Raw genomic sequence first — 24,782 nt, 5'->3', positions numbered from 1 at the left:
CAATTACTGAGATTTATGCAAATGTGGCCAATCATCCAAACTGTTTAAATGTTTTAATATTCATTTTGCCTTGATTTCTATTGAAGGAGCAACATCGAACTATATCCCCTTTGTGTTCCAATGTGTCTTTCCCCATGTTATTAAAACTATTTGAAAATTCTCCATTGCCTCATATTTTTATAGGAGTGTATAAATGCATAATTGCCAAGTTGGATATTTTTAAAAATTTCATGTCGTGTGAGGTTTAAAACCCTTTAAAGATTAGTGCTAAAACTTTAATTTTTTGAGCAGACATGTCTTGCACTCAATATAGTAGGTCATTAGATTCACCAACATTCTGTAAAAGCTGGACTGAGTCCAAGCCAATGATCCCACTGATCCCACTCCATTCTATTAGAAATGATGAAACAAAAACTGAACTTTATGCAAATGTGGTTAATCATTTTAGTTCGAATACAATTGAAGGAGCAATATCGAACTGGTGTATCCCTTTCTTAATTCTTTAACTTCATTTTCATCCATTGTATGTGCATTGCACATCATTTAATACATTTTAAAGGAAAACATGTAAATGGATATTTCCAGAAAAATTTACATTTGTGTCTAGCGACATGTGGCAACAAATAGGGGCCCAGTAATTGACAGTGAAACCATGATCTTGGGCATATAAACTTGGTTCAAATTACTTCAGAAATTGTTTTTCATAGTTATTTTTCTCCATATATTCCAAGTGTGAAATTCCCACGAGATAAGTTACAGCAGGACAAAAACAATAAATCTACATCAGCTTTAAAATCACAAAGGGGATTGATTTTCTGACAAATGTTATCTTCTGTTAGGTGAAACACCCCACCGTGTTGTGTGTAACTAACATTCTTGTACCTAACAACTTTTATTATTATTATATTTAGATTAGATTTCACTGATAAAATCAGTGAAAAATTAAAAATGTAATTACTATTAAAATAAACACAATGCTTATTAAAGCTCGTCAGAAGTGCGTTGACCTCAGGTCACTTGTGCTGTTGCCTGCACACTTTCCTGTGTGGTAGAATGTGAGTTTGGGACGCAGCCTTTGTTCGCGTAGCACTTTAGGGGGGAGTGGGTGGCGGGAGGCGCGTGCTGTCACACACACCTGCGGAACACCCGCGCGCACTCGCCGTGCACGCGCGCTGAGGGCGAAGAGGTGAGGTGAGGTGACTGCGGACTGTGGGCTGTGAAATGTTTGTCTAGAGGATGTTTATAGAGAAGGTAAAAAATATTTTCATTAGAACTTTTCCTTTGCAGGATAAAGAAAAAAAAAGTGAGAAAACTTCAAAAAAAGGAAGTGCTGATGAAAACTGATAGGGACGGAAGAGACATGAGGGGGGTGACCGTTAACAGATTCGTTGAAGGTAAGAGAGTCGACGCTGAACGTGTTGAGATGAAGAGTTTTACTTTCCATGTAGGCTACATAGATAATTTAAAAACAATAATAAAATACTGTACAATGTACTGTATATAAACTGTATTTCATACAGACTTTGAATCTGTAAGGTGTCATTCAATCTCCATTATCTTCATTAATTACTATTGGATATACACATAACTGGAGCCCAGAGAATGAATAATTAATCAATCAGGACACACAACTTTTAAAACAGCGGTCTGTTAGTCGTGACTGCACTTTGACCAACACAGTATTAGATATGCACATTTTGTGTAGGATTCTGTAAATGTAACACAAGAATTGAAGGTTGTTTCCTCTCCCCTTTTTTTTTTTTATACAAGCAATTGAATGAGTCAGTATTTTTCCTCCTTTGACCGCATTCAGCAGTGAATAATAGAAAACAACTAACCTGAGCAACAAAGACAACGAAAGCAGCCTCTTTTCCAAGAGGAAGACGTACACGCAAATATCTTTTGTGTTCGGAAAGGACTAAAGAAGGTCACTTCAGTTCTAGGAAGTGTCCACGGATGAAATGAAATAAGAAAGAAAGATGCAGCTGCACATCATATTCTTGGTGACAACACACTTGAATACGATATGAATCAATTTGCATTTTATTACTAACATTAATCGATAAACACACAAGTGCGACTTGACTTTTAGAAGTTGAACACATTTGGATTGCTGCTCGTCACTTTGACGCATGTACACGCCGGACTCCTTTTCTTTGTTTCTAATCTAGAAAGATCTGGAACACCTGAATTAACTGGAACATTGTTACCTCACTCATTCCAGGCAATACACATGTAAGAGCATTAACACTCCAGAAATCAATAAATGTGAATAAAACTCATGATGGTTCACACCCACTCTGAAATGCACACAGAGGGCCTACGAGTATAGAAGCATATTGGTAGCAAAATTCATACCACATCGACTTAACTACATTTGTCGTGGGGTATCAATTGAAAATGCATTATTTAAAACATCTTAAATGGGTGAAAAAAAACGTAAAACGTAAATTACATATTGATTTGAATGCTTTATAAGTTGCGAAATGAATATGAAAATCTGATACCCAAATTGATTTGATATGTGTAACATGTCCAAACAGAAATAGTAGCAAAATGATCATTTTAATGTTATTTGTCGTAATTGCATTTAAACTCACGATTAAGACTATTTCGATTGCATGTTGCTATACCTTTGGCTCAATATGCATTATGAAATACAGTATTGTGCTACAAATATTACATGGTGTTATGGTAAAGAAATTGTCTTAATCGTGAGTTTAAATGCAATCCAATCAATTTGGGTATCAGATTTTCATATTCATTTCGCATTTATAAAGCATTCAATTCAATATGTAATTTTACATTTTTAAAACTACTGTTGGAAATGACAAATGTAAACGATATAAATTATTGTTCATTTTCCTTTTTGCACCATACTTTGCACATATGGTACCGGAAAATGTACATTTAAATACAGAAATACATTGCCATTTTAAATATTGCTTATGCTTCCATATACAAGGATGTTTTTTTTTGTCCCCTCTTAGTTAAACAAGAAAATGCACAATTAAACAACTCTAATTCACTTGTGCATAAAATATAACTTTGGTACTGATACTTTATCAACATTTATGCATCTTGAGAAATAATAAGCAGAAATGTATCAGCAGAAATCAGTATCATGAAGTCACAAGACACACATCCATTCACTTAACAACCATCTGTCTAAGAAATGAAATGAAATGAAGTTGTATATTGTATTGTATTGTATTGTATCATTCTACTTGTAAACTCTGGCATTCCTAGATGGAACTGTGACTCACTTTTAGTTTTCATTAAAAGGGCCAGCGTTACATTTACCACTGAAAGAGAAATACATTTGCGCTACCTGTATAGACAGTACATGTAGTGGAGGACTCTAATACCATTTCCAAATTTGAAATGCTGTCTCATTTTGCACCTGGTTACGCCTGATTTTGCCCTGATAATATTTAACAACCTTGGTGACTTGGTGACTATTGGACACACTAATCACCTGGCCCCCCTTTAAGCTTCACTGACATAAGAGGACCATACCAGCTAAGGATTGAGAAAGCACATCAAGACTGAGGGACACTTCATTGCAAGCTGACATAGACAATCTATTTGGGTTACTGTGTACTCCTGCATTTGACAAGGCACTTGTGAGTTCACACCTCCTTCCCTTTCTAGGACTAGGTGCAGTACTCACCGGAAGTGGACATGTATTTCTTCTACTTCCGCTACTCCCTCGAGTTCTGCACAAACACTATTATCACCAGATTCCTCTTATTGTTCATTGAAAAAATCTTCAAACTCAGGATCTGGCTCTTCAAGGTCCTCAGCCAGAACACATTCTAGCCTCAGTAAAGGTATCTCCGACTCAGCAGCTGATCTCTTTTATAGGAAGCGTTTGACTCCTGATTATGGGTGTACACCATTGGTTTACCCTTTTATTGGCCCTCCTGAAGCAGCTTTTGTGGTTATACATGGACCCCTAAACCTCTAACACTTCATATGGATGACCGGGGATCCTGAATCTTATTTCTATGGTCAGTGCCTTAGTTAAACATGTCCAGTCTCTAAAGCTGGGAAAGATATTCTCTCATTTTGTTTACCTAAATGTTTCTTTGCTGCCTCAGCATTCTCCTTTGTTCGAATATGTGCATCTTGGAGACATTATTTTTAGTGAACATTTAAAAAGTAATGTCCAGTGTTTGTTGCTGGCTCCTGTCCCAACTGTGCAAATTTTTTTTCGTATTGGTATCATCAATTGTAAGATCGAACCATCATAACTTGGGGACTACCTGCAAATGCAGAATTTCTGTTTTTGAATTTCCTGGCAAGGTGGAGGTATTCTCACATCTATTACCATCTTCTCCTGACAAAGATGCCTGTAACTGTCTAGCTTTACCGCACGTTAACTCCTGCTGCCACTACTATTAGGGTGGTACTTGACATAAAAGTCCAAGATGGCAAGCTGGGCTGCCTGTCTTTGTTCAATGGCACCTTGTTTGGCAGAAGTAAGGTGACAGAGGTGGTTGATGTCTGTTATAATGGTTAATTTGAATCCCAGCAGGTTGCTCCAAAACCTTTCTGTCACCTCTCATTTAAGTGCAAACAGATCCAGGTTCATGCTGCTGTAATTTTGATTATATTTCTCACCCCCTCTCAACCTCCTACTCACATAAGCTATTACAGACTTCCTACAACTCTGGTGCTGGTTGAAATCTGCAGCCAAGCCCAAGGTTTCCTCACATCTGTCTCTATAACAAATGGGAGCGTGGCATTAATGTACCCCAGGGTTGGAGCACTATTTAGCTTGCTTTTCAGCTGTTCAGAGGCTGACTGACACTGAGTAGTCCAAGAGTATTTAAACCTTTGCTTGAGTTTAATTTAGAGTCAAATATTCACTATTTTATGGAGAGGTCTGGCAACCAGATAGAAACGTTTAATGAAACTCTTATAATAGCTGCTGTACCCTAAGAATTTTTTCATGATGTGTACTAGGAACTGGCCACTCTACAACTGCATTTATCAGGGTCAGTACTCACTCCCTATTTGGAGACCTGATGACCGAAGAGCTTGACCTCATACAGCAGAAAATGCCAACTACTTTTTCAGTCCAGTTTGGTGCACCATAAGAGCCTGCATGAGGTGCTGAAACATTGCGGGCATGTTGCATAGGCTAAATGACATTTGCCGATATTCATACAGCACAAACAGCACAATAAAAGCTGCGATGGGGTTTCCTTTGAAATCAGTCGACACCTCTTCATGGTTAACAGAGATTTGCTGAAACCTCGCTACACAAGGGGAACTCTCGACACATTGAGAGTGGATAAGCAATCCAAGCCTGAGGTTCAGGGTGCAGCTAAACATCCTCTGGAGTAATGTTTACCAGTCGGAGACTACTGTGGGGATATGGAACAAACCACCTGGCAATGGTATAACTTCTGTCTCCAGCACTCACTAATCATTGGTGTCGATAGTTGTCTGGTTTACTCTTGCCCAGGCTGTGACTACAGAGGATGTGGGCATGTGTTTTATGCTTTCTATTATGCTGGCAGTTGTCATTGACCAGTTCAATTTCCTGTACATGATGGAAGGCTTCCCTCTACAGAGTCTTCCCCATAAAGTTTTTTTTTTTTTTTTACAAAAGTACCATTCTGTTAGGGTACTTATATTGCTTCCTGTGTTTATAAGACATCTAACTGGAACTCCACCAATGAAAATATTAACTTCACAGTACTTGCCAACTGCTCGCTCTAAGAAAGGTTTTTTGGTCAATATGCTACCTATTGAGCCTTTTGACATTCCTGACATTGTATGGCATTGTACTGCAATTGCACCCCTTTCCCTGTATTTTAGTGCTTGAGGTGACAATAGTCTGGTTTTTGGACCTACACGATACAGTATCCTGTTGAGCTGCACGTCCTTCCCCTTCCCCTTCACGTCTTAGACTCATCGGCTGGCTGTCATCAGTATACTTCGATTTAAATTTTGGCTTTACACTTTGACCATTCAGCTTTACCTTGCTAAATAATTATTGCAAGGTCATTGCCGAATTATTTTGTACATTGATGGCTGGACTTCACCATTTCACCAGTGCCTGTACTCATGATGTTTAGATTTCTGGCAGCATTCTGGCTCTCTGACAAGCTTGCATAGTTCCCATCATAGGATTGTATCTCTCACCAGTTTGATAACCTGATCTCTTAAAGTGAGCTGGGGATCAGACAGAAATTTTCATCTTACTATACTAGTTCCAAAATTGAAATGTTGTATCATTTACTCATTTTACATAACTCAGTGAGTACTTTAGATACTAAAGTGATCAGCATGGTACGCTATACAAAACAATTTGATTTGAAGTAAATGTGGGAAACAATATAAGCTTCTTTCCGCAATTTTGATTTGCACTGCACATTGTATTTTATTGCCTGATGACGATTCAACACCGAACATGTTTTTCACCTCGTCGTATAAAAGAGATGAGGTTTAGGCTGGCTGAGATTACGTTTTAAGAGTGCAGGCAACCCTTAGCAGCGTGATTTTACAATTATATACACAGATGATATACCACACAGCAAGGTTGAAATTCTCCAAACAGAAAGTGTTAATTCATTTTCTATAACAGCAAGGAACTCATATAACTCACAGGTCTATATTAATGGGCTAGTTCTAATAGGTTATTGTTACTATGGCAACAGCTCATTCAAAGGACTTGGAAAAATGGTGGATGCGCCTCATAATCCAAGGCTACCAATAAACAGGTTACAAAATGTGTTAAAAAAAATTGATATAGTGGTTTTCTATTAGGGTAACTTTCAGGCATCAGCACATTGTAAGTCGTTTTCTTGTATCTTAGAGTGTTCTGGACAAGAGAGATTGTGGTTCATGGGTTCTTATGAGTATGGTCGTCTGCATTGATAGTGTTTTATATGTAGTATTCTTCAAAAGAGATTGTTGTTATCTATCTAATTTATGCAGTAAATGAGCTTCCATATCATTAAATGTTAATATAAATAAATAAAAACTGTGATGTTTTGGTCAATTGTAATATTTGGTAAATCACTGTTGATATATAAGAATATATATACAGTGAGGAAAATAAGTATTTGAACACCCTGCTATTTTGCAAGTTCTCCCACTTAGAAATCATGGAGGGGTCTGAAATTGTCATCGTAGGTGCATGTCCACTGTGAGAGACATAATCTAAAAAAAAAAAATCCAGAAATCACAATGTATAATTTTAAAACTATTTATTTGTATGATACAGCTGCAAATAAGTATTTGAACACCTGTCTATCAGCTAGAATTCTGACCCTCAAAAGACCTGTTAGTCTGCCTTTAAAATGTCCACCTCCACTACATTTATTATCCTAAATTAGATGCACCTGTTTGAGGTCGTTAGCTGCATAAAGACATCTGTCCACCCCATACAATCAGTAAGAATCCAACTACTAACATGGCCAAGACCAAAGAGCTGTCCAAAGACACTAGAGACAAAATTGTACACCTCCACAAGGCTGGAAAGGGCTACGGGGAAATTGCCAAGCAGCTTGGTGAAAAAAGGTCCACTGTTGGAGCAATCATTAGAAAATGGAAGAAGCTAAACATGACTGTCAATCTCCCTCGGACTGGGGCTCCATGCAAGATCTCACCTCGTGGGGGTCTCAATGATCCTAAGAAAGGTGAGAAATCAGACCAGAACTACACAGGAGGAGCTGGTCAATGACCTGAAAAGAGCTGGGACCACCGTTTCCAAGGTTACTGTTGGTAATACACTAAGACGTCATGGTTTGAAATCATGCATGGCACGGAAGGTTCCCCTGCTTAAACCAGCACATGTCCAGGCACGTCTTAAGTTTGCCAATGACCATTTGGATGATCCAGAGGAGTCATGGGAGAAAGTCATGTGGTCAGATGAGACCAAAATAGAACTTTTGGGTCAATTCCACTAAAGGTGTTTGGAGGAAGAAGAATGATGAGTACCATCCCAAGAACACCATCCCTACTGTGAAGCATGGGGGTGGTAGCATCATGCTTTGGGGGTGTTTTTCTACACATGGGACAGGGCGACTGCACTGTATTAAGAGAGGATGACCGGGGCCATGTATTGCAAGATTTTGGGGAACAACCTCCTTCCCTCAGTTAGAGCATTGAAGATGGGTCGAGGCTGGGTCTTCCAACATGACAATGACCCAAAGCACACAGCCAGGATAACCAAGGAGTGGCTCTGTAAGAAGCATATCAAGGTTCTGGCATGGCCTAGCCAGTCTCCAGACCTAAACCCAATAGAGAATCTTTGGAGGGAGCTCAAACTCCGTGTTTCTTAGTGACAGGCCAGAAACCTGACTGATCTAGAGAAGATCTGTGTCGAGGAGTGGGCCAAAATCCCTCCTGCAGTGTGTGCAAACCTGGTGAAAAACTACAGCTGTATCATACAAATAAATAGTTAAAAAAATCATACATTGTGATTTCTGGATTTTTTTTTTAGATTATGTCTCTCACAGTGAACATGTACCTACGATGACAATTTCAGACCCCTCCATGATTTCTAAGTGGGAGAACTTGCAAAATAGCAGGGTGTTCAAATACTTATTTTCCTCACTGTATATATATATATATATATATATATATATATATATATATATATATATATATATATATATATATATATATATGGTGTTATACAGCACAGCCTGAATTCGAGGTAGCAAATCTGTTAGTAAAGTGTAACTGAAATTACTCCTTCCAATCATATGTAATGAAAAGTTCAAGTGGACATTGTACAATTTCTGATTGTACCCATCAGACATAAATGACCAAATAACTCCTGAAAGATGCTTATAGACACAACAAAAAAAAGTTATTACTTGCGCTCACATTCTGTCCTGGCCTTGGAGTTAAAACATTTTAAATATGTGCCCTGGCACATGCTTTAGAAGATCCTGTATTAAAAGAAACCAAGCCAAAATTTTTGTCAGCAGTTGGCAAGGAAACAATAAATTATTCTGCTTTGAAATTGTGATGAATTGTGAATACGGTTGGCAGTCACCACTGCTCATGTTAGACTCAGGGATGCATTGCAATCTATTCAGCTGTTCTGAAACCACAACGCCTCACACACATACAGACACACTGACATCTAACTTGGAGGTGAGCATCCAAGGGAAGGAAGGTCCACCCTCTGTTGTTCAGTAACTCTGCTGTCTTTTCCTGCAGCTGTATAATGTGTGTGTGTGTGTGTGTGTGTGTGTGTGTGTGTGTGTGTGTGTGTGTGTGAGAGAGAGAGAGAGAGAAAGAGAGAGACCACAAGAAAATGAAAAAAAGACATTCAGAAAATTTAGGTAAATGTGTGTTGTTTTTGAGTAGGAAAAGGAGACTTAAAATGAACGGAAACACGTGGAATTGACTGATAAAATTTTGGTGTTGCTCTTTTTGGCCCAATCTAACACTGTCAGCATTCGTTACAGATACATCCCTTAAGTGAATAGAATCATAAACATTGCCTTTTAAGCTGTAGTTGTCTAGCACTTGCATGTGGTGAGGTCAGAAGACAAACACTGCAGTGACCCAATAAAAAATAAGTGACACATAAAAAAAAGAGGAACTAGTACATATATAGGTTTGTACTTTTAGAAGTGAGATACATAACTGAGAATTGTTCATCTTGAACAGTACTCCTTTTTTGGGTTTGTATAATATAGGAAGCATCACTAGGTGGCAGTACATCATGCTAAACCTCTAAGAGTGGATGTATTTTTTAAAAACATGGTGCACCATTTTTAGAGCTCAAACAATTCCTTTGGACAATTCTGTCCAACTCACAGACAATGGCAAGGTCAAATTGTAGGGTGGGTTTTCTCTCAGAGCACCTCTGGCATCCTGTACTTGCACCACGACTTTTTATATTTATATTCCAGAAACCTTAGTGCACCCTCGCTCTGCTGTGAGTCTTAAAAAGTTAGCAGAAATGTAGTCGCAAGACCTTGAAGTAAATATTTTTAAGACCTACACTATGCAGCTTACTTCTTAGATTTATTTATTTTTTTTAGAAGTGTTTCCATTCAGGCGAGATTGTTTAATTGTAGTAGACACTTTCTGGCTCAAACTACAGGAAGGAAGACAGTTACGTAATATTATACATCTACAAACGTAGACATCACTCAATGGTGCAGTGTTGGCTGTTGTTTGTGTAAATTAGCAGAGAAGCTTCTTGTCTGTCTGGCTATATGGTATATGGCCAAATGTATGAGGACACCTGACCATTTGGATCTTCAGCAAACTGTCAGAAACACACACACAAAAAAGCGGGCGTCCCACTCAGTGCCCTGACCTCAGCCCCAGTGAAAACATATGTGATTCATTTGAATGTGGGCATCACTGCCTGACCTCACTTAAGCCTTCTCAGAAGTGTGGAGGTTATTATAACTGCAAAGCTGAGACTAAATTTGGAACGGTATGTTCAAAAAGCACATTCGATCGTAAAAGATCGGCTGTCCACAAACTTTTGGCCACGTGCACAATCAGTTTCATGACAATAATGTCTTAGTTGTGGTTTATTGACTAATTATATTGCAGTTGTTTTTTTTTTTTTACATGCAACACATGAGCTGTAGCTTCCCAGCAAAGCAATGCCAAACCAACAAAGTGATTCTTATATAAACACTCACAGTCATGTGTAAAACGATCAACATCCTTCGCCACCCAGTGTATACACTCATCACACTCACTCACTTCCATGTGTACGCTTCTAAAAATCTCTTTTGCAGCCAACAGGTGTGTGTTGTGGAAAGATCTGTTGATGCCAACTAAATGGGCAGAGCGGAGAATTCGAGTGAGACTGTGAGACTCTTTTTATAAGCCTCGTATTATGGGCAAATAAAAACCAGACCCTGCAAATTCTCCCTGTCCTGCTGTCGAGGAAAAAACAAAAACAATTGCTAACGATTCAGCCATGTCAAAGAAGCACTTTCAGACTTTTAACCAAATAATAGCAAATTCGTTCTCCAATGTCCAGTGATCAGAAAAATTCCTGATATCCAGCCAAGAAATTTTGTCCCGACTCAAATATTGAGTATAGCTGCAATTTAATGCTGATGAATTGAATTTTCATGAATAAACTAACCACATCATACAATATTATAATATTATTTTAATACACACTGACATGCCGAAGTTGGTCAATTCAGATGTTCTCAAAAAAAGCTAAGCGCTGCACGACATATAGTGTGTGGTTCAGGTCATTTGTATTATTGCTTATTCTTATACCGATTACTGCCCTGCATTTCATCTACATTACACTCATGCTCATAATAGGACTTCACTCCCAGCACGCACACACAAACATACACCAACATACACACACACAAATATCCCAATATGGAGTATAATACAGTTCTGACTTATGACTGCAGGCAGCAGGTAGATAGAGAGACAGCGGGAAACCGAGGGGCAGGCTTTAGGACCCAGAGTCACAGCTGTGCCGAGGCAGAGCGAGGCTGACTCACTGAATCTGTCTGAGAGGGAGCGAGAGAGTGAGAGGGAGAGAGAGAGGTAGAGGGGAAGACAGGAGGAGAGAGAGGAGGAGAGCAGAGCATAGGTGATCTTCCCCTGATTAGTGACTGGACTACGGGAAAATGATGGGTTGAGAAAGAAACCATGGAACCCAACAAAGTTCTTCATTTTGTGCCGTCCGGTAAGAACCCCACATGCAGTTAAACATACACATGTACACATGCACAGGCACACACACACACACACACACACACACACACACACACACACACACACATCTATGCATGCATGCTTCAGCACTGTCACGACAATGCATCCAAAGGGGTCCCTTAACCCCAAAATTTTGTTTGCAAAAAAAATGTGCTGCATACAAGCAGTGTGTATCTGTGTTTGTGAGTGTAAGCGTGTGTTGCTTTAAGTTTTCTTCTGGCTGAATCCTGCAGGTCTGCGGAGTGTTTTTCCCGAGATCTGGTGCTGTTTTTTTGGGGTGCGTTACACTGGAATGCAGACAGGCTTTTCGGGCTGGTCTTCTGGAATGTGCCGTAAATGTTTTTTATGTCGTTAATCTTTGCCGAACAAACAAGGAGGGAAAAAAAATTAAAAAACAATATCATGCCCTTCCATAGAACCACAAATGCAAGAACTAAATACGCACACATTCGCACTAACACGTTCTAGTGTGCACACAAACAGTGGTGCGAGGTGGAGAAAGAGAAGGACAGATACAGCTTGCTATGAAATACCTGTAGAGCAGGACGATGCTCTGGGACACTAGAGCTTTTTTGTATTTGGGATGCTGCTGTTCACTCTTATTCATCCTGCATCAGACACACACACACACACACACACACACACACATACAGTCTTATTTTAATAAACACACCTCCAACATTCACCTTTCCTTAAAAGCACACTCATCTGTTCTTAAAATCATCGGAATGGGAACATAGTGTATACACACACACACACACACACACACACACACACACTCGTTTTGTCTCAGAATAAACACACACAGTCTGCAGGCATATATATATATATATATATATATATATATATATATATATATATATATATATATACACACACACACACACACACACACACACACATACACAAACAATACTTTGCATGTAATGCTCACAGGTTCAACAGAAAGTGAAGAGCAGCTAATGTCTCCATCAATTTTATTATGTGTTAATGATGAACAAGCAGAGTAAACTTGTGATTGAAAGCCTGTGATGATTTGCCTGTATAATGTATTTTTAGATGAGGCAAATTAGGTGGCAAGGTTTTTTTTGTTTTTTTTATCAACTCACCGGTTTGATTGTCTGTTGGTACACTTGCTATTTGTTCAAAAATGAGTTTGCATTTTGCCATGCCTCCACCCCCCAAAAAAAAAAAAAACCCCCACACAAATACACACATGTTGCGTAAGGTGTGTAGATTTAATGGCCTAGCTATTGGAAATCAAATTCGCCTCTGTCCTTGACTCTTGACTGTACATGGGGGATGAGGCAAGATGATGCATGATGAAAGTGAGTTTCAGAGCAGCATTATGGCGGAGGAGAACGGGATTACGAGATTAATGTTTTAGCATGCATGAAGGCTCATGTAATGAGGAATGTCCCCTGCTTTTATGACTGCCTTTCTCTAACAAGCAACATGATCACCCATTCGTCTTTTATTACACCAATCTGAAAGGTCTGTCTCTGGATTCCTTTATTTAGCATTTTCTCATTAAACTTACACTTCTCGTTTGTAGACACAGATGGTGCAGTATAAATAGCTATCGTCTTTCTAGAAAGCTTTATCTATGTGTGTGTGTGTGTGTGTGTGTGTGTGTGTGTGTGTGTGTGTGATTAGTGAAGTGGTCACCAAGTAGGTAACTGCTGTAACAAAATTTGGGGCCGTGACCCTGTAGTTAATAGTCAATAGTGTAAATGGCACACTGTAGAAGAAATTAGATTTAGGCATTCTATAGTGGATCACCAATGTAGCCATGCCCTAAAAATTTAGGAACTGCCTTGACAAACCATTTGGTTCACACAGGGCTTGATTTATCTGCATCTGTTAATTACTTGTGCTTTACTGCATTGCTTTGAATGTAGTTCCAAGCTTTTTATTCCAAAAGTGTTAAAATGATGAGATAGAGAAAGAACTGTGTGTGTACTTTGGGGTGAGATGGATGATGGCGGCTGTGGTGGTGGTAGTGGTGGTGGTTAAGGATGGGGGGGCGGGGGGTTGACTATCACACAAAGGAATGCACTAGCCATCAAAAATAGATAAAGCAGATAAACGCGCCATTGCGTCTTTGTAATAGAGCAAATATAGCATGCAGAAATCATCTCAAATGTACTGCTCATTTATTTACTGCATTTTTATTTTTTTTATATGCCAGCATTTTCTTCTCCATCCCTAATACTGCATGACATAAACTTCCTTTACACACGTGCACATACATGCAAAAATACACACTTAGGCGTATAACCACCCCCCAGCAAGGTTAAGATTGCTTCAAGATGTCAGAGGATGCCAGTGTTGTTAAATTCCGACCTTTGATTGCGAAGCAAGCGAGTGTGTGAAGAGAAACCTCACAACGAGTACACACACTGCGTACACATTTATATACAAGCACATGCGTACATCCACATAGGCTCGTACAATCACACTCACCCATACAGGCTTATTGTGGAAATTGAGACCAGCATTTTATTAGCTGTAATTAGATTGTGTTCATTTACACTTGGCCTGTTTCCCTCCCTTGTGCCGTCTCAAAGTATTGCAAATCTGCGTTTCAGAGCACCAATTTCTTGCACACAGCTCTCGTATTGTTCCAAAGTGTTGTCCATCTCACTTTTTCAAATTCAAATTCAATTTGTATTCGTCACATACATAACCATACAGTTATGCTTTTCTGTCATTCTCTGTCTCGTGGCAAATACTGTGAATGGGAAAAGGAATGGTGACCTGGCTTTAATAGAGGAAGATTCAAATGTGCAAGCAATTAGCAGGAATCCCCCAGCAGAGTGCACTTGAAACCAGAGCAGCACGAGCCAAGAGCAAGAGAGTGAGACAGAAAGATAGAGAGAAAGAGATTAAACGACGGCGTGTGAAAGGAAAGGGAGATCTGTATCCCCTCGATACGCAGGACGACAGTGTCCACACAGTGTTCCTGCGTTTTTTTCCGGCACTGTTTGATTAAAGACGGCTGTCGCGTTCAGACATGTTGGGACTGCAGTGACTGGAATGAGTCTTTTACTGTACTCTCAGAGTCTCTGTTGTGTGCACGAGGACATCATACAGCCAAAGGAGGCATTCTTGATTTTGCTTAGAGAAAGAACTATGCGGTGTAATTATCAGATTTTTTTTCTAGCTGCAGCCTTTTTTGTTTGTCTTTTTTTTTTTTTGCTGTAGTGTTTTCTGATTTCAGAGAGCAAATGACACACGAAAGAGTGTACAGAAATGATTGTAAAAAGAGCCACACTCTCATATATGCCTGTGTTGTGTCAGTAAGCGGTTCAGGTATGTGCAGATCATGCTCAAGGTCGTGCAGTGACAGTGTTACTGTCAGACTGATAGAGCACAGTGGAAGAAAGTGAGGAACCACTTGGAAGCAATATCAGGATGAGCCAGCTCTATTTGCATATACTAATTCATATATATATAGCATATATTATTACAATCATATTTCACATTATTATAACGCATAGGCCATGGCTAAATTTCAGATTTTTTATTTATTTTTTTATTCTGGAGAAAAGCTTTACCATCGTCTGGAATGTCTCTTCAGTCCTACGTACTACATGTACTGCAGCTATTCTCACAGTTCAGGCAGAAACAGGGCCTGTTTTGAATTGTGTGCGGTACTTTGTGAAACTTGTAAGTAGACGATGTAAACCACATTTGCAACCTCCTGAGCAGGCTGCTTTACAAACTACCAAAGAATGTAGCGCAGTTATCGTCCAATTCATGCAGCTCTGGTGTAAGTTGGACCGTGTTTATTCATTGTCTGTCTGTTATTACAGTAGAGGATTAGCACCACTTAATATTTACATTTACGCCTTTTATATAAATCGGAATAACGGCACAATCGACACTTCAGAACTAGATTTTGTCTGTAAAGGTCTGTTGGAGAGAACCTTCTAGAGATCGCAGGTCCTCATTAGAGCTTCCTGTTACTGCCATAACAACCTGCATGTGTGTAAGTGTGTCATTACTGGTCATCAGAAGGAATTCCCTTTCTCATTAAAAATTCACAGAGTCAGGGGGGATGGTGCCAAAAAACCTCCAGGCAGATTCAGACAACGAACTCTCTTTCCTCTGCTGTATCCTCTCTCTCTCTCTCTCTCTCTCTCTCTCTCTCTCTCTCTCTCTCTCTCTCTCTCTCTCTCTCTCTCTTTCTCTCTCTTTCACTCTCTCTGTCTCTGTCTCTCTCTCTCTCTACTGCTGCCAGTGACAGTTGAAGTGGGGACTACCTTCCTATCTGCTGCTCTCTGTGCTCTGCTGTGCAATAAAGAGGTGTTGCATGTGTGCTGAAGGTCTTTTGCTACAGGCTGTTAGACAAGAGCTGAAACATCATGCTCTACTCCCATACTTTCGCTGTCTCTAGCTCTCTTTTATGCTCACAGTCACATGAAGGCTCGAGCATCTCCACACGAGCAGACACAGAAAACCATAATGTAGCGGTTGCACTGGTGACACAGCTTTCATCTGCATTACATCCATATGTTTCGCTTCCTATATAGAGTGTTGACATCACAGCCATAAATATCTTATATAAAAGGCATTTTTCATTTGGTGTATGCATGTTTAGAACTGGAGGCCATATGTACTGTAGCTTTTTGCCTTTGCTGCTCCAAGTCTGTAGGACAATGTCCATGTGCAGAGAGGGGATTAACTTATTTGTTAAGACAGAGCTTAATACCTAATGGCCAGGGAAAAAAACCCACACAGCTCTGCAGATAGTACTTATTTGATTTGCTTTAAGCTGTTGTGTAATCTACTTGTGTTATGTTGCAATACAATACTTCTATGAAGTAATCTGTGTAGTCATTACCCCGAGAATGTACTGAAATGTCTCACACTGCCTGAAGCATTCGAAGTGTTCGTTTATGTTAGCAAAAGTAGTTACATAATAACTACATAACGAAGACATTGTATTGCTATAAAATGAAATGTAGGCAACTGATTCGAGTCCTTAATTACACAATCGAAGAAAAAAAGAGTTTCAAGTTTAGTTGTCATATATACAGAAGTTAATGACAGTTTGTATAATGAAATGCTTAGGTGATATATATATATATATATATATATATATATATATATATATATATATATATATATATATATATATATATTTATATACACACACACAGTGGGAAAATAATTATTTGATCACCTGCTGATTTAGTAAATTTATCCCCTTACAAAGAAATGAACAGTCTTAAATGTTAATGGTAGGTTTATTTTAACAGAGAAAAATTATAAACTAATATTATATATAAATTAATTTGTATTTGATCGAGTGAAAGACACCCATCACACAATCAGCCTCTTCCATTCAAACTTTTCGACAACCATGGGCAAGACCAAAGAGCTGTCAAAGGACATCAGGGGCAACATTGTAGACCTGCACAAGGCTGAAATGGGATACATAATGGGTATGTTAGTCAGGTGTCAACTTTTGACCATATAGTGTAAGTTAAAGTTTAGTATTTTACTTGGGACTTGACTTCTGCACACTTCTGACTAGGATACAGTATTTATAATTTAATGACTGTGCAGCCTGTAAAAGAAAAGAAAAGCATTCTGATGCAGCATGAGCAGCAGTTCGAAAAGATGCACTTGGCTGGCTTCACATGTCTCAGAGGGAGCATGTGTTAGCCTTCACCCACCCGTTTGGAAGCTGTCATATAATAGGGGAGAGCTGGCTAGTGGTTGTGAATTGGCAGGTGACCAAATCGGGGTGAAAATGGAGGGAACACATGGTGCAACCTGAAGTGGTGATAGCTTTGATACCTTTGTTTAAATTCTGGCAATAAACTAAAATTATTTTAACTGCTGCCAATCATGTAGCCTATACAGCTATTATGATTATAACAGCAGAGATCTAATAATTCCTAGTTTGGTTACTAACAGCTGAATCCAGTCATGTTTGTTCACTGGCAAATATAGATGTTCAATTTGTCTTGCAAGCTGCAAAGCTGATCTGTAAACTGCTAACTTACTAACTGATATTTCATCACTGAAACCTTTCGTGTCTGCATTCAGCTGTTTACCTCAGACTCTCTAGTCTTCAGTAACGAAGGAGCAATACTGCTTTCCGTGCAGTAAAAAACTCCTGCAATTTTCTTGACGGAAATTAATACCATGTTTAATCAAATGTTTCATCAGGTTTGAGTTATTACCTGATTTTTCAACTACTAGGCTAAGGCATTTATTGGACAGGGAACTGGCCTCATCTACTTTTATGAAGCACAGCAAGGCTCTAGACCACTATAACATGTTTGTGTGCTTTCTTTTTTAACTCTCTCTGCATCAGGAAGCTAGTCAGACTGCATAGAACCAGAAGCAGCTCTAGTTAGGGTAGAAATAAACATGTTTTTCCACAGAGAGTGAGCAAGATAAATATGAAGGTCAATTCATGTGTTCTAAAATCAAGGAGTCATGGATCTGATGAATTGAAAGCAATAGCCCTCATTTAAAAGTGTGGATTTAGAATTAAATGTATAGTTTGTTGTTTGTTGGTGCTTTTAAGTTAAAAATAAAATTACCAGTGCACCAGTTCCCTCCTGCGGGTTTCCCACTGGGCATATTATAAAAGAGTGAAATTGCTTTGTGATGTTCTAAAGCAATAAATATAACACAATATGGTCAAAATTGTTGTGAAGACCATTGAAAATGTCATTTTACAAGTCGTATTTGATGGTTGTGAGTTCTTGCTTATGACTGCATGTCAAAGAAAGGTTACGAGGAACGTTAGGAAAGTAAACAGGACAGATTAAGTGTTGTGTTATTCATACTTGACAAAATAAGATAAAATATAATAAAAGATTTAATCACAATAATAAGTTGTCTGCAAGTATATATATATATATATATATATATATATATATATATATATATATATATATAGTGTGCAAACAAAAAAAAGATGAGCAAAACTAAATATCCAGTCTTATATATTCTTATATTCTATATTTTTACTGTATATAGATTAATCCAACATGTAATCAATTAAAGATGGTTGAAGGACTTGATCTTGTACACAAGAAAATCTTTAGGAAATCAGACATGGGAGTTCACATCATTTCCTAAATCACTGCATAGGTACAGCAAACCTTTCAATCAGGACTTTTTGAATAGCACTACAGTAGGTCAGGCAAAAGCTCACTTATAGAAAATGGCTCCCTCTGGTATCCTAAATGGCTTTTTGGTTTGCTTGGCAATAAAGAATCAGAGTCAGATGCTGTTGAATAGGGTTTCTCTTTTGGTAAAAGATCTTTGGACAGCTTGGAAACTAAAATCCAGGAGGTTTGGGACCAAAACGATAGTCAACTAGTAAACGAGGTTGCACACGATGCACTTTATGTGGCAAGGACAACTTACAGTACACAGAGCTAAGGACTAAAGTATGTAGATCTGTATTGTGTGATGTAGCACCAGGGTTTAGGAGAAACGTTGTCTCGTTTCACTGTGTACTGCGTCAGCTATATGTGGTTGAAATGACAATAAAAACTTCTTGACTTGACTCAAGACTTTGCAGTTAATGGGCTTAGAAACAGTTGTTCATTTAAAAACATTGGAAGCTTATATAATAAAGTGTATTGATGTTCATACATCAGGCAATGGCTATTAAAAAAAGCTACATGTGTGAAATGCCCATATTCACTGTGAATTAAGTTTAAAACAAGAGCCATAATGAACCTGCCTGAAAGAGTATGCAAGTGTTTTTTTTTTTTTTTTTGCACTGCACATTGAAGAGGGTGGTTAATGAGGCAAAAATCGCTGCAAGGGTCACAGTTGGGGATTTGCAGAAGACATTTTGGCTTCATCAAATCTCCAAATCTTCAATTACATGCCACCTCAGTGCCAACAAACTGTTTGGATTGTGTTCTAGAAGAAAGACTTTTCTTTCATCTAACCACAAATTAAGTTCACAAGATGCTAATGGAACTTTGACTGGAACCGGGTTGGATGGTCAGAAGAGGCAAAAAGTAGAGCCTTTAGGCAGCGAACACTTGGTGTTTGGCTAGGTTTGGTGTAAAGAAAGATACAAGGATGCTTTTAACCCATACTTAGGATACGTGCTATTATGAACTGCATGAAGTACCAGCATTTTTTAATCAAAATGTGGCTGCTTCGGAAAAGAGGTGCTCCATCAGGCAATTGATCTAAACCTTGCATCCAAATCTATACAAAAATTATTCACTGGTTACAGAGTTAAACTTTTGACATGGCCATAAAAGTCCCCTGACCTAAACCACACTGTAAACCAGTGTGGCCAAAGAGGAAGACTGATCTGGAGAGATTCTTTTTTTGGGGCGGTCTCAGATTAATTATTCAAATCAATACTGTAAGTACAGAAAACCAGTACATTAAGGTTGCCAGTTGTGTCAATTGCGTTTTTGGGTAAAAGCTACCTTTTAACTTTAAAAGCAGATAAATGGCACGACAGAAAACCATCTTCGGGAGTTTGCAAGTTTGAATCTCAGTAAAGCAACAACCATTTGTCAAGAAAAGCAAAACTGATGGTTCTCTCAGGGAGGGAGGGGTGCCATCATTTTCTCTCTCCTATCATTCAGAGTGACACTAGTCAATGGCCATCTGCGATTTCAGGTATGCATATGAGGGCAGGTTGCACTTTCCTCCCCCGGGTGATGAAGAGAACAGCAACAGTTGTGGAGGTTGTGTTTAGAGGAAGCACATGTTTGCCCCACCCTCTGCAACTGTTTCAGTGGGGTAGCAGTTGAACTAGTGGGCGGGAATTGGCCAACCGAGAATGGGAAGAAAATAGGAATAAAAAAAACTGAAAAGAAAGTTTGAGACAAAATTAATTTGTTCATCTTTTCATCTGAGCAACTTACTTTTATCCTGCTCAGGGTTATGGAGGAGGATACTTAAAATGAGACAGTGTGAGTTTTTAATTTGCAAATCCTTCAGCAATAAATATTCTTAAGGTCTATGTGTAATATACTTTATGTGTTTTTTTTGCGGTATGTATTCCACAAACAAGTTCATAATGCAGTTTTAATGGTGATTTATACAATAACAGAGCTGCAGCATTTGTGCACACTGTTTATTCTGGCATGTCTTTATTTTCAGAGCAGCTGCATAGAACCTGCACATCTCTAATGAGGGGAGAGAGAGAGAGAGAGAGAGAGATGGAGAGATGATAGTTAGACTGAAAACTGTTAAGTGCACAAATGCTTGTACATAACTCCAGCTGCGCATTCTGCCCTTAGCCCTGTCATTCTCTCATTCTCTTTGTCTTTTCCTCTCTTGTTTCTCATTCGTGAACGTTAAGCCCGGAGCTGTAAATTTTCATTATTATTGCCATAGACAGAGAGAGTGTGTGTGGTTCTTCTCGCCTGGCCCTCCTGTGCTCATCTCGTATGTTCAGTTCTGTCGGAGATGCAGAGCGAGATTATGAGGCAGAGACATTTTGCATTTGGTGCTTCTCATTTCAGCTCAGTTTTCATTTTCAGTCTGCAGGAGGAAACAGAGCATCAAAAGATATGCAAATGGACTTGTGGTTTAGAAGCATACAAACCACACATATGACTATTGCTCAATGAGGGGGTAACTGGGTTAAACCCGAGGTCCTTTAAGTTTCTCTCTCATTGTCCCCTTTTTCGTTTCCCTTAGTTTTTACTTCGAAATTCTCACCTATGTTAAACACAGTCATGCAAAAATCATGGAACACATGTATTCCATGATTTTTGCATGACTGTGTTTAACATAGGTGAGAATTTCGAAGCCACTTGACTTGACTTGAAAAACACTGCACCCATACCACACACATACACACACACGCACGCAAACTAATCTGCATTGCGAGTTCTTACTTCCTGTTTGTGAAACAAGCTTGTCCTCTATGAGTAATGCAGCACAAAAGGCATCCCTACTATACCTGCCCTCAGCCCCTGCAAAAAAACACAAAGTGCACAGTTTAGTCAAATATGGCTGTAGTATTCCCCCCCCACACACAGATATTGCTATCCATCCAAATATAAAGACATCACTTTCCTCTACTGTGAAAGAAATGCTTTTGCATCAATTTTGACTTGAGTAGAATTTACAATGCAGTCAGAGACTCTCTTCTTTTTTTCTCTCTCTCTCTGTCGCACGCTCTCGCTCTCAATCACTCTCTCTCTCTCTTTCTCTCTCTCTCTCTCTCTCTCTCTCTCTCACTTCTGCTCTGGCTTTGATCATGGAGTGTCTGCGCTGTTTACTGTGTATGTGACTAAACAATACATCGAAAAATCTGGAACAGGAAAGAAAGAGGTAGCTTATCTGTGTCTGATTGTATTATAAATATCCTTGAAGTACAATGATGAAGATGAATTAATTCTGATTACTTTTGTGTGTGTGTGTGTGTGTGTGTGTGTGTGTGTGTGTGTGTGTGTGTGTGTGCTTTGTGCTTTGTGTGTGTTGTATGTGTATTTGAGTATAAACTTTGCCTTTGTCTTGTGTGAGCCCAATAATTCAAGTCGTGCTCTGCCGCGTTTATTTTGTTGTGTAGTACAGTGAGAGCCCGTTTGCTGTACAATAATCCCAGATCAGGAAGCGTGATGGCTGCAGTCACGATCATCCCTGCCAGGTGATTTAACGCTGAAGCTGCCAAAGCACTTCCTTTATCAGTAGTTCGTCGTACCAGCTTCCTCCAACCTAATTGTGCACCACTTTTTTATATTTTTATTATTACTATTATTATTCGGATCAGTGATGACGGTGTACACATCGAGAACAGTGGCATCAAAACAACACTCATTACCTAAGTATTTGGATTAAAAGTTTTGAGCGATGATTAAATCATACACAGAGCCTTTGGCAGCAGCACAGTTTTCAGTGAAAGGTTATTTTAGCCAGAGTAAGCGGACTACTTGCGAGGCCTGAGGGAAGGCTGCAGGGTCTATAGGTGAGTTGAAACAGCAGCACTAAACACCTTAGCCTATACCGCATTCAGAACACGTTGCATCCCTGCCACTCCTCTGAATGAGAGAGACAGTGGTACACCGAAAGACTGACAGGAACTCTTGAGTTTTTGTTTCTCTAAATCTAGGCCATGCTGAATGTACCTATTTTTATTTATTTATTTGTATATTTTATAAAAGCATAGAATTCATTGTGCTCTGTTGAATGCAAAAGATTATCATAGATTGAATTCAGTTTTCCTACCCTACTTTCACAAACAGTGACATAAAAATAATGTGCAGAAGCACAGGCCTGTGTGACCATGGTGGTAACCTTGTTAACAAGACAAGCTGTTTGTTGTTTGAACTTTTTTGACCTTACTGAAATCTACAGACATTCCTGAACTGACAATTTCTTTTCACTGTTGTGCATTTCTAAATCACAAGTCTTGATACCACTAGGGAAAAAACAACATTTAAAATATTCCCTTAAAATTTCATTGTATGACTGGGTGGTTTTGTAGTAACTACACTGATTTTATTTTCATGTAAAACACTCAATATACAAATTTATATAAATACTATTAAAACTATACCTATAAAAATCTGTTTTTAGTTCTGTTTTTATAGCAACATGTATAGAACAGGCTTGTTTTTTTACCTAAGATTTACCATTTTAGTGGATGGGGTAGATTTAGTAGAAGGGACAATACTAAAGAAATTCAACTTGGATATACAGTTTAGAGTAGTCAATGTGCAGCTTGTATAACAGTACAGATTTACTGTCCTCTAAAAATGACTCCACATACAGCCATTATTGCCAAATTAAGTGATTACACCCCAAGTGAACATGTCGAAGCGTCACCTTCAGCTTCCTCAGCAAGGCAGTTGTCATCCTGTCAGTGTGTTTGGGGTCATTATTATGTTGGAAAGGAAGGGCATCGTGTTCTACTTCAGAAAGTTATAGTACATGTTGGAAGCCATTTTTTTTCTCAATGAACCGCAGCGCCCCAGTATCAGCAGCACTCATGCAGCCCCAGCTTCCCTTGGGCCCACAGGAGGATCTGGCATGCCAGCATGTCACTCATGACCGCTTACCAATCTGTGAGGGACACATCCGTCGTAAGCATTGCGTGACAACCAGGAACTCCCAACACAGGGCCCTGAGATAGGAAACCGGGATCTCTCCAAACATTTAAGGGCTCGCTGCGTGACCTTGATAGTACGGAGGGGATTGACCCTGAGCCACCACTGAAGTGCCGAATCCAATATGACGCTTTAATAAGCACACTGTTTTCGGTGTTCAGACGAAACCCCAGCTCCCTCATGTGAGCAAAACGACATCTTGATGCCGGATGCTAGAACCCAGACTCTCTGTTTGATAGAGGGACCAACCCGATGGCCTTCTTCCTCAGAAGAGTGTCTACTTCTTGTTCCATGACCAGAGCCTTCTTCGGTTCCCACCAGCGTGGGACATTCCCTGTCGAACCGGGGCTGACGAGACCCGAACTGAATCGTGTAGCCTCTGTATACAGTACACAGGAAGTCACGTAAAGGTATCAGTCTCCTGAGACTGACCTCTGGTATGCCTAGAGCTGGGGCTACGCCCTGGTGCAGCTCTAGGAGCCTTGAAGGAGGCTGCGAGTTCTCCAAGTCCGCTACAACTCCGGGCGGAAATCATGCTCATTGGAGGTGGCTGTGCACTGTAGCACTTAGCATGGCAGGGTTAGCGAACCAGGACCCTGGGGGTGCCGGGGTGGGGCGGGCACCGTATAATGAAGTGCAGCACGCCCTGAACATCCCCAGAACGTCTTATGTCAGGACTTTCTGGCCAATGCCCTCTTATTGAAATTGACAGTCATCAGATCTGCTATTTCACGGTTCTTCAGCCTTCGCTCTGTTTCTGTACTTCCCGATGACAAGAGGTGCTGGGTTGTGCTTGGGGCTGCACCCACCGAGCAACCCCATAAGAGTGACGTGGGAGAATAGAATGCTTTCTTGGCCCCCTGAAATCGGTGGACTACTGTGTTAACGGAGTCCCAAATAGGCCAGTTGGCATAAGGGGGCGTCCAGCAGTATGGCTCTATCCCTAAAGGAAAGATCTGATAAAGTAAGCCATACATGCCTCTCCATGGAGGCTAGGACGGCCATAGACCA

At 39.5% G+C, this 24,782-nt stretch overlaps 1 protein-coding gene across 8 annotated transcripts in view; it reads left to right on the top strand.

The window, feature by feature from the left end:
* Positions 1-1,114: 1,114 nt before the first annotated feature.
* slc4a11 (solute carrier family 4 member 11) overlaps positions 1,115-24,782 on the top strand; it is a 65,680-nt gene continuing 42,012 nt past the window's right edge. For 2 of the 8 annotated variants that reach the window (XM_046875711.1, XM_046875701.1), the window contains exons 1-2: positions 1,115-1,191; positions 1,288-1,394. In XM_046875711.1, coding sequence (XP_046731667.1) covers positions 1,334-1,394 — 61 coding nt within the window. In that variant the 5' untranslated portion in view covers positions 1,115-1,191; positions 1,288-1,333. The other 6 variants (XM_046875685.1, XM_046875656.1, XM_046875663.1 and 3 more) reach the window with 5 other exon arrangements.

This window comes from Silurus meridionalis, chromosome 2 (genome assembly GCF_014805685.1).
Source record: "Silurus meridionalis isolate SWU-2019-XX chromosome 2, ASM1480568v1, whole genome shotgun sequence".
Classification (NCBI taxonomy): domain Eukaryota; kingdom Metazoa; phylum Chordata; class Actinopteri; order Siluriformes; family Siluridae; genus Silurus; species Silurus meridionalis.
The sequence above is the reverse complement of the archived record's forward strand: the minus strand, read 5'-3'. Positions and strand labels throughout refer to the sequence as shown.